Source organism: Capricornis sumatraensis, chromosome X, assembly GCF_032405125.1.
Source record: "Capricornis sumatraensis isolate serow.1 chromosome X, serow.2, whole genome shotgun sequence".
Lineage (NCBI taxonomy): Eukaryota > Metazoa > Chordata > Mammalia > Artiodactyla > Bovidae > Capricornis > Capricornis sumatraensis.
Genome location: NC_091092.1, coordinates 124,094,785 through 124,108,559, shown reverse-complemented (window position 1 = coordinate 124,108,559; position 13,775 = coordinate 124,094,785). Strand labels below are relative to the sequence as shown.

General features: G+C 42.6%; 1 protein-coding gene across 2 annotated transcripts in view; it reads left to right on the top strand.

The window, feature by feature from the left end:
• Nucleotides 1-7,857: 7,857 nt before the first annotated feature.
• The window catches only part of PHEX (phosphate regulating endopeptidase X-linked), a 203,054-nt gene continuing 197,136 nt past the window's right edge, over nucleotides 7,858-13,775 (top strand). For both annotated transcript variants that reach the window (XM_068962504.1, XM_068962505.1), the window contains exons 1-2: nucleotides 7,858-7,975; nucleotides 12,032-12,100. In XM_068962504.1, the coding sequence (XP_068818605.1) occupies nucleotides 7,858-7,975; nucleotides 12,032-12,100 (187 nt within the window). The remainder of the gene's footprint in view (nucleotides 7,976-12,031; nucleotides 12,101-13,775) is intronic.

Below are 13,775 nucleotides of genomic sequence, written 5' to 3'. Positions count from 1 at the left end.
TCATCAAAAGTCCACTTGAAATTTGACTCAGGACTGCAATTCAGTTGGTTCATACCCTTGCGGCTGCAGCTGTTGTTAAATATTGAAGCCCCTCCTTACTTCGCTGTGGCTGGCTGCAGCTGTGGGCCCCCTGCAGCCTTGTCTACCCCACTCTGCTCCTGGGACCCTCGAGATCTAGCAACTAGATGTCATGCTTGCTAAGCTGCTTATTCCCTGGTGTTGCTGCCTTGGCATCCATTTTGTTTGGCCAAGCGGCCTATGGGGGCCTTGAGCTGAAGCTCACTTCTCTTACAAGTGCATGTCCTAGATCAGGGGTCCCCCCACCTCCAGGCCATGGTCCGGTACCTCCTGTCAAGTCAGCGGTGGCATTAAAGTGCACAGTCAATGTAATGCACTTGAATCCTCCCAAAACCATCCCCTCACCCCCGGTCTGTGGAAAAACTGTCTCCCACGAAATGCATCCCTGATGCCAGAAAGGTTGGGGACTGCTGTCCTAGAGAACAGCCCACAGCAGCCCTTGTGATTGTTTCCCCACCTCCCAGAGTCAGCCCCCTTGGGTGACTCTTAGATAAGACCCCTGTGGAGCTGACCACAGTCCTCTTTTTGCTTTGAATTGATCCATCTGGCCTTACTCGGGAACCCCAAGCACTCCACCCCAGGACCCTAAGAGAGGCCTGTGCTCCAGGTCCCGCCTCTTTTTGTCTGCACTCTGCCTCCACCTTCCAGTGTGGTGTGCCCTGTACGTCCTCCTGTGGTCTTTTGTTGAAAAAGGATCACTATTCGATACCCTGTGCTCCACTTCATTTAATGAAATGGTAACAGCTTGCCACAGCAGGACTGGCCCCTGCCCCTGGTGAATGCCATGCCATACTGGCTGTTAGATATTTTGAATATTATCCTTGGTTTCAATACATAAGTTTAATGTTTAGTTTTGCTAGTTCTTGAGTTTGCCTTACTACACTGTAAAGAGATTCAGTGGTTTCTCTAAGCCACTGGTTCTCAAAATGTGCTCAGACCAGCAGTAGTAGCATCACCTAGGAGCTTGTTCCCTGGAGGAGGGTACATCAACCCACTCCAGTATTCTTGACTTGTGAATCACACAGACAGCGGAGCCTGATGGGCAATAGTCCCTACGGTCGCAAAGAGTCAGACATGACTGAGGCAACTTAGCACGCACGCACGCAGGAGCTTGTTAGAAATGCAGATTTCCAACCTACTGGATCAGATACCCTAGGGATAGAGCCTAGCCCTCTAGAAGATTCTCGTGCCTTGCTTCTCCATATGCCTCTTACCTTCAGAAACGGAGCTGAGTAAGCTATCCTTGAACAGTTGGCTATATTTAAAGATGTTAGTAGTCTAACTGAGGGGTCACGGTGGGCCTGATCAATTTGAGGATGTAGTAGGTAAGTACTAGTTGGATGAATAGTCACTACGTTTTAATAGAAGTTTTAGGAAGTAGAGTGCTCTGGAAAAAAATCTCATGGGTTTTGTAGCTATTAATCTTGTTCTTTTCTATATTTTATGATTTTTGACATCTTCAGGCCTTTTAGAAGCAGTGGGGTGGCCGCTCGAAGGTTTAGCTAATAGTGACTGACTTGCCTTATACCTTGTCTCTGAAATGCAAAGCAACCAATCCTGAGTCCGTGACCCCACCTGCCTCTTTTGATCAGGCTTGTGCAGTGTCCAGGACTGTACCCCCCTGCTCTGATCACCCCAGGCCTAGGTACTGGGCAACTAGAGACCACTCTGGTAGACCAGAGCCTGCTGAAATTATTCACATTCTAAACCTGTTCAGTTACTTACCCAGACTCGCCCATTTCTTCCTTTCTGCTCGTACTTTCCCCTCTCCCCTCCTGCTGTCCGACCAACCCTGGTGCTTCCCCATATCCCTTTGTCAACCAAAAAAGATGTACAACTTGAGAGTTGAGAGTTAAGTTTTATTTGGGGCAACATGAGGACCGCAGCCCAGGACACAGCATCTCAGATAGCTCCAAGAGACTGCTCCAAAGTGGCAGGGGGGGAAGGTCAATATACAGGATTTTGGTGATGGGGGAGTTCAGTACCATTAAGGGCTCATTTTACAAAAGCTTTCTTGTTAGTCATGAGGATGTGACGTCACCATGAAGGGATTTAATGCTTCTCTAGACATGAGCAGATGCAAGGATGGAGATCATAAAATCAGTTCCTAAAAACATCCAACTATCTGAAGACCTGTCCCACCGGATTCCCTGGAGCACAGAGTGCCCACTCCACCCTGAACTCCCTCAGGGATTGTTGAAGGTCAACAGGTATGGCAGCATGGGGTTCAGTCTGTGTAGATGCAGATGGCAAACGCCTTTGTTGTTCAGTTGTTAGCAATGCTTTTGTTAAATGCCAATTTGTAGCTGACACCTTCCTCTTGAAAACTGTAATACTCTTCTTCTTTCGAAGCCTGTCTTTGTGTCTGTCCTTTTATCATGCCTGTTTAGAACGAATCCTGGGTACCTCTCAAAACAGGAGCCACATAGATATGAGTTCCAACTGGGCCCTGTCGTTTACCCACCAGGTGACCTTGGGAATATTACTTATCCTCTGCCAGCTTCAGTGTCCTTTTCTGTAAAACCTGGGAGAAGATTCCTATATCCTAGAACTGCTGGAAGGACCAATGATAATATGCCTAAAGTGGAGGCATCCTGAAAAAATAGAAGATGTATGGCCCAGGAGGTGAGAAAATCAGGCAATAAAAGCCCCCTTTAGGCTCAGAAGTAAACAAGTACAATTCATGGCTAGATACCTTCAAATTTATATATCTTTCCTACTGTTCAGTTACTAGCAGCAGGAAATCAGGAGATGTTTTATGTATTGTTATTTTTGTTCCCCAACTCAAAAGCTTTTTTTCCCCATATTAAATTATGGCTGCTGTTCCTATTAAGGAAATAAAACCTCATGTCTTTTAAACAATAGAATTAGAGGAAGCATCAGTTCTGTTCAGTTGTTCAGTCTGTGACCCCATGAATCGCAGGCGCCAGGCCTCCCTGTCCATCACCAACTCCCGGAGTTCACTCAGACTCATGTCCATCGAGTCAGTGATGCCATCCAGCCATCTCATCCTCGGTCGCCCCCTTCTCCTCCTGCCCCCAATCCCTCCCAGCATCAGAGTCTTTTCCAATGAGTCAACTCTTCGCATGAGGGGGCCAAAGTACTGGAGCTTCAGCTTTAGCATCATTCCTTCCAAAGAACCCCAGGGTTGATCTTCAGAATGGACTTGTTGGATCTCCTTGCAGTCCAAGGGACTCTCAAGAGTCTTCTCCAACACCACAGTTCAAAAGCATCAATTCTTCGGTGCTCAGCCTTCTTCACAGTCCAACTCTCACATCCATAGTTTATGGCTTTTCCTCAGCTCAAGTGTCATTTTGACATGCTACACCTAACTGTGCTAATTACCTGAGGGAGATAAACAAATTTACATGGCACAGAGTAAAGAGGTTGGAATTTGAAACCCCTCAGGCCCTAAGATAAATATCTGCTTTGTGACCTTGGCAAATCACTTACTAGCTCCAAACTTCAGTTTACTCATCTGTAAAAGGAGACAGAACACCTAGCTAAGGTGTTCTGTTGTAACAGATCAGATATAAGTAATGAGTCTCATTAGTGGAAGGCCTGGATCTTGACCCCTCCGTAGTCTGATGGACCTGCCAACAAATAACAGAGCCCCGCCACAGCTCCCAGCTCTGAGTTTTCATTGTTCAGTTTCTCTCTCCCTCTTTTCCCTTCACTCACTCCCTCCTTCCAGGGAATGGATGAGTACATTGTTCAGGATTTGAATCATTTCCTTCCCTCTCACTGAAATTGTGGTCCACATGGGATTTTACTGCCAGAAACAGAAGACCCCAAACATCCAAGTAATGGCCAGATGCACTCATGTCTAGCATAAAGACTTGCCTCCAGTTGTCTTCCAGGCCACTGGGGTTGGGCTGAGATTGCCAGATTCATGTCTCTGGATAAACAGTCTCACCTGTGAGTTCTGCAGGCAGAGATGTGAATGCCCAGGCAAGTCCCCTCTTGGGGTGGGGTCTGGCCCATTTGAAAGCCTTCCTTTTTTCCCTAAGCTGTCCAGTCTTGTAGGTCCTCCTTCTGGAAGTCTTCCCAACAAATCTACTGCTCAGAGATTTCTACTTCTCTAGACACTTGCTGGCCTGTAGTGTTCTGTAACTAAGTTGCCATGCGTTTTGCGTATTTTCTGGCCCAAGTTCAGTTTCCCAGTCTGGACTCTCTGGCATAGCTTCTTTGTCTTCCCTCACAGGCCTTGCAGAGGGCCAGGCACCTGAGAAAAGCTCAAGAAACTTCTGTCGATTCATTAATTGATTCCAGTTAAGGCTCCTGATAGTCTTGGAGCTTCTTCTTCTTTTTAAAAATATTTATTTGGCTCCACCAGATCTTAGTTGTGTCATGCTGGATCTAGTTCCCTGACCAGCGTTTGAACATGGACCCTTGCATTGGGAGTGTTTTAGCCACTGGACCACCAGGGAAGTCGCCTGGAGCTTCTTAACTGAAACAACGGGGTTGGTACAGACCCAACTATTAATAGACTCACTTGCACAGTGCCTTTTTACTTTACTAATTTTTATAGCTATTGAGAAATTATACATTTTTTGGGGAGCAAAGCCCACTTCTTTTTAATAGCAGAATATTGACTTTTCACCTCAAAACACACTAAACAATATGCTGTAACTTAAATATTACAATTTCAGGCATAGACACGTCGGCCAATTTCCTTGACACAACAGCCTGTATTTACAGAATATCAAGTAGAATGATTTTCAGAAGCAGGTCAAGTGTGGTCAGTGACAACTTTGCTTTATGGGCGCCATGTAGGTGAGGTGAAGAGGCAGCAATTAGTTCAGGGATTGGTAAACTTTAAAGGGCCAGAGAGTATTCTAAGCCTCACATATCATCTGTGTCACAAAACTACTCAACTTTGACTTCATTGCATGAAAGCAATCATGGATGATACATTGACAAGTGGGCATGACCTTGTTCCAATAAAACTTTATTTACAAAAACAGGCAGTGGGCCTTGTGCCCTAGTTTGCAGATCCCTGCTTTTGTCTCTTTTGAGTACACAGTGCTTTGAATTTATTTTGCTCTAAAGGTTTTTTTTCTGTGCTACAACTTTATTTTTAAGTGCAGTTTGAGTGCAAAATAATCATCTCTAAAAAGGTTGAAAAATTAGTGCAGACAATGGCACAGAATGATGAATGTGCCTGATGATGAATGATTAACCTGTACCCTTTCTTCTACCAATCCCCACCTACTCTCGTGTCTTCCTTTAGTCCTTTGGTGGGTAAAATAAACCTTCATTACATTATATGAACTGTTTATTTTTGACATTTTGAAAAGACCTATTTTCATTGTTCAATTAATACATTTTTCTATCTATATTTAAATATCTTCATTTGGGATGAAATGCTCCATAATTTTCCTGTTACAAGAAATAGAACTATTTTTGGGTTCAAAGGCTTTTCACTGAGCAGTCAAGTGTTCAGGGATGAATCCATGTGGTTATGTGATGGACAGGTGTGCTTCAGACTAAGTCCCAATTGCCCTCATCTTTGGGGAAACTGCCAGTCCAAGGTTTCCAGTTGTCAGCTCACAATCACCAGCCTGGACCTGGAAAGGTGTGAGGAGATTAGAAGGAAGGAGAAAGGGAAGGTGTGGTCCTGGTGTTGTGCTTCTGAGTGTGTCCTCTTCCCTGTGCATAGGAGATGGTAGTGATCCCCTTGCTATCTTTCCACTTCCAGCTTTTCCTATGTCACCAGAGGCCAGCCCTTGGACCTCAGCATTCCTGGGGGCAAAACAGAGAGAAAAATACCTTTGCTAGCAAGTATAAAGGTTTGTTGTTAATATTTAGTCACTCAGTCATGTCCAACTCTTTTGCAGCCCTGTGGACTGTAGCCCACCAGGCTCCTCCGTCCATGTGATTCTCCAGGCAAGAATACTAGAATGGGTTGCCATTTCCTTATCTAGGGGATGTTCCCAACCCCAGGATCAAACCCAGGTCTCCTGCATTGGCAGGTGGATTCTTTATTGCTGAGCCACCAGGGAAGCCCCATATATAGGTTTACCATGGGGTTTAAATGTGATATGAAACTGCTATACCTGTGTGAAGTATTATCACCATTTGAGCATCTAGAAGGAATCAGGAGGCTGAAAGACACTAGTGTCTGGGGTTCCTGAAGCTGTTAAGAGTAAGTGGCTGGAGCTGACTGGTATAATTTTCATTGCTTGTATTTCTCCCTTCACTGTTGCAGGCCATACTGTGGCTGATGGGGCTGCAGCACTGAACTTGACAGATATGATTCCTGACCTCATGGAGCTTGCAGTCTAAGAAGCATTATGGAGTCAAGTCCCAAAACTCTTGGGAGGATCCCATCCTAGAAGTCAAAGGCCTGCTAGGATGTGTTATTGGAACAATAACACCAAAATAAACCAGCAGTTGATGAGCACATAGTGTCTACAACATGCCATGATGTCATAACTTGGAAAAAGCTTGTGCTTTTCTGGCTCGGGGTGGGGGGGGGGGGCGCATGCAATGAGCAGAAAGTAAGGTAACAGGTGTTACAGGACTGTCTGCAGAGCCTTCGTATGAACCCCTAAGGCAGTGGGCGGAAGTTTTGTATAAGAAAAGCACTCTCCTGATTTCCAGATGTAGCTGAATTCAGCTCCACTCCAAACTGTTGTATGACCTCCAGCAAAACTTAATCAGGTGTAATAATAACATTGAAATATCAGTTGCCCTGCCCCGTGAAGAAAGCAGATTTTTATCACTTAAATTGTTAGTATAATCCAAGAAATCAAAGAACCAGTTATTAATCAGTCTTTCCAGTGAAATGAATAACCTCTGAGTTCATCCTGGGGAACCTGCTGAGACGGGGGCTTAATGAAAACACAAGAAACGTACTAACTGGTGGTGGTGCTGGAGGGCAAAATACACAGGTGTACTTTTCATCAAAACACGCAAGGAAGAACCCTCTTGCCATATCTTGTGTGCTTGCTAATAAGCTTAATTTGAACACTTATTCGCCTTTTTTACAATTCTTAGCACCACAGAAAGGAAGTGCTTTTCCTTCTTCCTTAAAAACAAGTTCCAGTCCAAACCATCAGCCTCTGTAGGTTGTCTTAATTGCTACTTTGCACCGCACTGGGCTATGACTCTGATTTTTGGCACATGCTGTCATACACAAAGTTCCGAAAATAAAATGCTCCAGGATATCCCCGGAACTCTTAGAAGGCTTTAAAAGGGGACTTGCACGCTGAAAGAATATCTTTGATGAAGACAATTCAGGCGAGCAGAATGCTTATGGCAAAAGAATTATATGATTCTTTGAGATCTTGAAGAGGGTCCGAAGAATCCTTGCCACCTAACTTATCATGGTTTGGGGGAGTTTGACGAGAATCCAGTTTTGATAAAGACAATTGTGTTTTCCTCCCCAAGTGACTATACATTTAAATAGCTAAAACATCTGTTCAGCAACATAGTAAAACATGTACACTCGGAACGCCTGAGAGAAGAGCCTGCCAAACGGTCGGTTGAGAGGGACTTTGCTGGGGGAGAGCACCAAGATAAAGCAACCACTGTTTGTTTTGTCTGGTCAGGGGGAAAGGCAAGGCAACCAATATTTTGGGTTTCATTTCATTTGTGAAGAATTATTTGAGAAAGGGTGGCGAGAGGACATTTCCTGACAGGATTTTTTCTTTAACCTGTCCATTAGTAGAAGAGCATGAGAACTTTGGATGTCAACGCCTAACAGACTCCTGAGACCAGCCACCAAACCACAAAAAGCGACTTTCTTCTTAACTGGCCTCTCTGTCTCTCCCGATGGAGGCAGAAACAGGGAGCAGCATGGAGATCGGAAAGACAGCCAACAGAGGCACTCGAATCGCCCTGGTCGTGTTCGTTGGTGTCACCCTGGTGCTGGGCATAGTCCTCTTTCTAGGTAAGTGGGGGCACTGGAGGCCAGGGAACTGGGTGACTGTGCAGTGGTTTCCTTGCGCTTAATCCTGGCAAACCTTGTCAGGATGCAGGTGGAGGGCTGTTCGCTTGTGTTAGTAGGTGGTGCGTCCTTAGTTTCTATTAAATACGCAAATGAAAGGAAGTTTTTTCTTTAGGAAGGTAAATAAATATGAATGCCCAAGTACCAAATACATAATCCAAAATGTGAAGTGGGTATAAAGTGGCTTTGAGTGGCTGGAGGACTTGGTTGCCTCAGGCAAACATTTTCTTATGTATTACATTTAGCAAAATGAGTGTTGACGAATTCATAGTCAGATACTTTCATTTATTTGGTGAGGAAAGACTTTACATTGTGATCAAACCATGCTGGAATTTCTTTCCATTTGATTTTTGTCAATGTTTGCCTGAATGACTTATGAAATTTAACTCACAAAATACAAATCAGTCTTTTAAAATGCACCTTTAGTGGTATTCTTCAATTCCTTTCCAATCTAGTAACTCTGATGGAATAAAATTTTAACTCTTTCTATTAGATTTAAAAGTTAATATGAAGGAAAACAGAGGTTTTCCTCCCAAGATTTGAAAGGTATTGTGATTCATTGATTTTAATGACTGTTGGTGAGAATGATGTTCCCAGAGAGTATATATGATGATAAAAACATATTCTTATGAGAAAGAATGAAATATCTTAGAAAGGGGAGAGGGATGTTCTAAGATTTTAGGCATTCTGAATCTTTGACTGTTCTCCTTTGTATTTTTCTCATGCGGCCTATACTATTTCATTAGCTTGAAAATTATGTAGGTCCAAGCCCTTTCCTGAGGAGAGTCTAGGTGCTGTTTGAAATGTAGCAAGCCTGGAAACAGACCTTGGCATATGCAGGATGCAGGCAGCCACGTTTATCTTGGCAAGGGAAAGCCAGTAATTAACCATTAAAAAGTTAGGGTTGTGTGGTTGAAAACTGCTAAACGAGCAAACCATCTTTCCATGTTTTCTGTGGTTGAAGATTTAGGAAATTAGATGGGTTTATCACTGAATCTCCTATTCCTGCAACTGAACTTGAGGCTTTTGAAAACTGTTGTGAAATTTCTTGGCACTTGGGGTTTAGGCAAGTGTCCTATCCTGAAATTCACAACTGGGGGAAAAATGATAACGTCAAGGACTATGCACTGTGTGAGAAGTGACTACAAAGTTAGACTATCAGTGTTTTGCAAACACTCCCAAACTTAAAAATCCAAGTGATTATTGTTTATGTAAAAATATGTTCTCTTTTTAATGATGTTACTGCTGCTTGAAGCTTCTTTGAAATTCCTCCCACTCTTATGAGAGTTCTGAGGCTGTAGCATATTATTAGAATATTCTTGATGGCAGCTTTTTTTTTTTTTTTTGCCACACCATTCAGCCTGTGGGATATTAGTCCCCCGACCAGGGATTGAACCCAGGCCCTCTGCCATGCGGAGTCCTAACCATTAGAATTAGGGGATTCCAAATCTTTGTTCTTTGAGAGAAGATGATCCTTTGGGATCAGCTCTAAAGTTTTTCAAGCACAGTAAAGTTCATCAAGCCACTTGATGCTATTATGGGTAAGGAGGCCTACATAAAATAGAAAAAAATAACTTTCCAATGTGCCCGATAACTTAGCTCTCTCTCAGTTAGAATCTTTAAGAGAAGGTGTAATGACGTTAGAGAATAATTCTCCCTCAGCCTTCGCTACTCCCAAGTGTGGTCCGTGGACCAGCAGCATCCGCATCACTTGGGAGCTGGAGCCCCACCCCAGACCTACTGATTCAGAATCTGCATTTTTCACAAGATTCCCAAATGATTCATTTGCAAATTAAAGTTTGAGAAGTATTGCTTCAGGTGGCCATGTCCATTTGGATGTATACATTCAGAGACATTTGCTTTTAAGTAGTTGCATGCTCTCAAATTAAAAAAGAAATGGTATTTTTGTCAAATGATATTTTCTCTTGTGGTGAGAACTTTTAAGATCTACTCTCTTATAAACTTCCAGATATACAATATAGTGTTACTAACTATGGCCACCAGGCTATATGTTACATCCACATGACCTATTTATTTTATAACTGGAAGTTTGTATCTTGAAAGGAATGTCTTTAATTATTTTATCTTTTTTCTAAAATAAAATAAGGTTAGTATCAAGAAGGTATTGTCCAGAATGATAAAATATTATTATTTACAATAAACTTTCTTTTTCCACATTAAAAAAAGACATGCTCATTAAAGAACATTTGGTAAACATATAGTAATAGACTGAAGGGAAAAATTTATGGTTCAATCACCAAGGCATATTGAAATATTTCATGCTAATTGTTATGCTCCACATATATATTTTTACTTTTTTTAATTTCTAAAGAAATAAAAATATAACTTTAAGATACTTTTCTTAAAAATAGGCCTGAGATGTTTGTTTCATAGGCAATTTTCTTGAATGTTTAGTGTAACACAGGTAAAAAGACTGGAGGATGGCAGCAGAGAAAAGAACAAAGAAAAAGCAGGCTCCTCTTAGAATGTGGGTTAATAAATAACACAAATTGCCACACTGGCAGGTGATATATAGGTCTTCCATCTCTAGCAGAAACATAGGGATACTTTTCCTCTGCTGAGGATACCTTGAAAGGCCTTGGCCTCCCTTCACCCTCTACCTTCCATCTCCCCACAGCCACATTTCCAAATGATTCCTTATTTCTGCTCACAGAGTATAGCAATAATGAATTCCCCACAATTTCCTTGGCTACCACAAATATTTTCAAAGTCTAAACTCATATCTGCTAACGTCCAGGTGCCACCTGAAGTTTATGAACCAGGGCACCCCTCCAAACATTTGCAGAAAGTTGCCAGCCAGGCGGGGGAAATAAATTGATGAAAAGCTACTTAGGTCTTGTAGGGTTTCTGTTTGGTTTTGTTTTGGTGGAAGTAGTTGGAAACTTGGTCCACCAAGCTGTATCTGTGTGGTAGCTGGGCTGGGCCTGCTGGGAGGTGGGTGTGGAGTACAGGACAGGAGATAATGATTCTCTTGACAGAAAAAAAAATCACTGTTACTCTTCCTCCTTTTATGGGCTGTATCTGTATGAATGGCTTAGATAAGATGCAGAACTTTAAATGCCACATATGCTAGCTTTCTTCTTACACTCTGGATTTAGTCCAAATGACACAGTCTATAACTTTCAATTTTCCCATCACTAAAATGAGAATGTAGTTGTAAACAAAAAGTGAAATGATTAGACTTAAACCACAGATAATCGGAGATAGAGATTTTAGGGATTATTTAACCAAATGGTTCTCAAACTTGAGTGCGCATCAGAATAACATGGAGGGCTTGTTAAAATGCAAATGGGACTTTCCTGGTGGACCAGAGGTTAAGAGTCTGTCTGCCTGCCAATGCGGGGGACACGGGTTTGATCCCTGGTCCAGAAAGATCCCATATGCATGCTAGGCAACTAAGTCCCTGTGCCACAACTATTGAAGCCCACGCACCTAGAGACTGTGCTCTGCAACAAGAGAAGCCACTGCAATGAGAAGACCACACCTCACAACTGGAGAGTAGCCTCCCACTCACCGCAACTCTCTAGAGAAAGCCCATGCAAAGCAGTGAAGACCCGGGAAAGCCATAAACAAATAGAGATTAAAATTAAATAAATAAAATGAGGATGGTTGGGCCCCAACCCCAGAGTTTGTGAGTCTGAAGGTCAGGGTAGGGCTTGGTTATCTGCAGTTCTCATTAGCTCCCAGGTGATGTCGCTGTGCTGCCTTTGCCCCTGGGACCCCACTCTAAGAAACGCAGGTCTAGTTGTGCCCACTTGTCTTCATGTTCAAGCAAACCAAGTTTGGGAGCAACCAAGAGTCTCACCAAGGTTGCTTAGCTAGTGACCAGAGTCTGGTTCTGTGACACTGAGCCAAGTGGATTTTTGAATGTGGTGTCAATACAGGGAAGGATGAATAGATATCAAACGTCTCACAAGTGTGCCTAACCTGTTGGTGGTCTGCTGCAAGCCAGTCATTTATTTTGGTCTGTTTTTTCAGTGAGTCAAGGTTTCTTAAGTCTCCATGCTAAACCAGAGTACTGCCTGAAGCCAGAATGCATCGAAGCTGGTAAGTCAGTTTTCCACCCTGTGTCAAGTTATAATTATGGTACCTTGGGGAGTGGAAGAGAAAACAGGTGGTATTTTTAGTATTTTGCTTGTTTGAGGTTTACCAAGTATGAAATGCAATTCTGATGAAATTTTAACTTTACTTTCAAGTCTTGGTGTGAAGTGTGGAATATAGGTTTCCTGCTTTTTTTTTTTTTTCTTGCAATAAAACAGCTGTGCAGTATTCTAAGTCATTATAAGGAAATCAGAAAGGGGTGTGGAAGATTGAATGGCCTTTCTTAAAACCTGAAGACAGAGACCATCGACATTCCTATCGCCTTAGCTGGATGTGGGCTGTAAAAAAAATACAGAGAATCAAGGAAATACTTAGGTTTTTGGCAGTGGCATTGATTAAAATGGAAAAGACATAGGTAAAAGGGCTTTTAAACTCTGAGGCTTTATACAAAGATACTAGGTTAGATAGCTGTGTTATTAGAGTCCTTTTTAAAAACTTTTAAAATTGAAGTTTAGTTGAATTGCAATGTGTTAATTACTGCTGTACAGCAATCTCAGTTATACTACATATATACACACTATATATAGTATATATACACTATACTATATATATATATATATATATATATATACACACACACACACACACACAGACACACAATACATATACATTCTTTTCTATCATAGTTTATCACAGGTTTCCCTGGTGGTTCAATTGGTAAAGAATCTGCCTGCAATGCAGGATACCACCTGGAATGCAAGAGACCTGAGTTGGATCCTTGGGTTGGGAAGATCCCTGGGAGAAGGAAATGGCAAGCAACTCTAGTATCCTTACCTAGGAAATCCCAGGGATAGAGAAGCCTGGCAGGTTACAGCCCATGGGGTCACAAGAGTTGGACACAATTTAGCAACTAAACCACCACCATCACTGAATTTAGTTCCCTGTGCTATACAGTAGGACCCTGTTAACCATCCTATATGTAAAAGAGTTTACATCTGCTAATCTCACACTCCTTGACAACCACCAGTCTATTCTTTTTTTTTTTTTGTCTCATTCTTAAGTTACACGCACACATTTTAACCAGGCAATATGTTCTGTGACTTACATGTGCCATCTCATAAAGTCTTCATAAGAACCCCATGAAGTTGGTGCTATCACCTGGCCCAACTGCAGATGAGGAAATGTAGGCTTCCAAAAGCTAAATAGCTTGCTAAGGGTCACAACCTGAATTAGCGGCAGGGCTGGGGTTCAAGTTCATGTCTGGCTCTGGTCCATCTGTGCCCGTGTGCCAGAAGCCATGCCAGGTAACTTTCTTGGATCCTAGTCCTGTCTTGCTCCATTTTTTCATAACATTAGACCTACTGGAGTCTAGTGACTAGACAACTGTTGCAGCTTTTTTATCTTGTCCCAGAAAGGGTGAAAAAAAAGTGCAAATTCCCAGGTTCTTTCTCGTTCCCAGCAGAGCAGATGACCCAGGGTTTTCTCCAGTGGAGCGAGGGTGACCTGGAGTAGGATGAAGGACCAGGTAGGATTATCAGAGGACAGCTTTGAGACCTGACGTCCCTTTGTGCTTTGGCTATGGAACGGGTCTCGCAGATGTGTGAAATTTACATTTTTGAACTCAAACTTTCAATTTGAGTTTACTCGAGTTTTTTTATAGAGGACCACTTATTTCATGAGT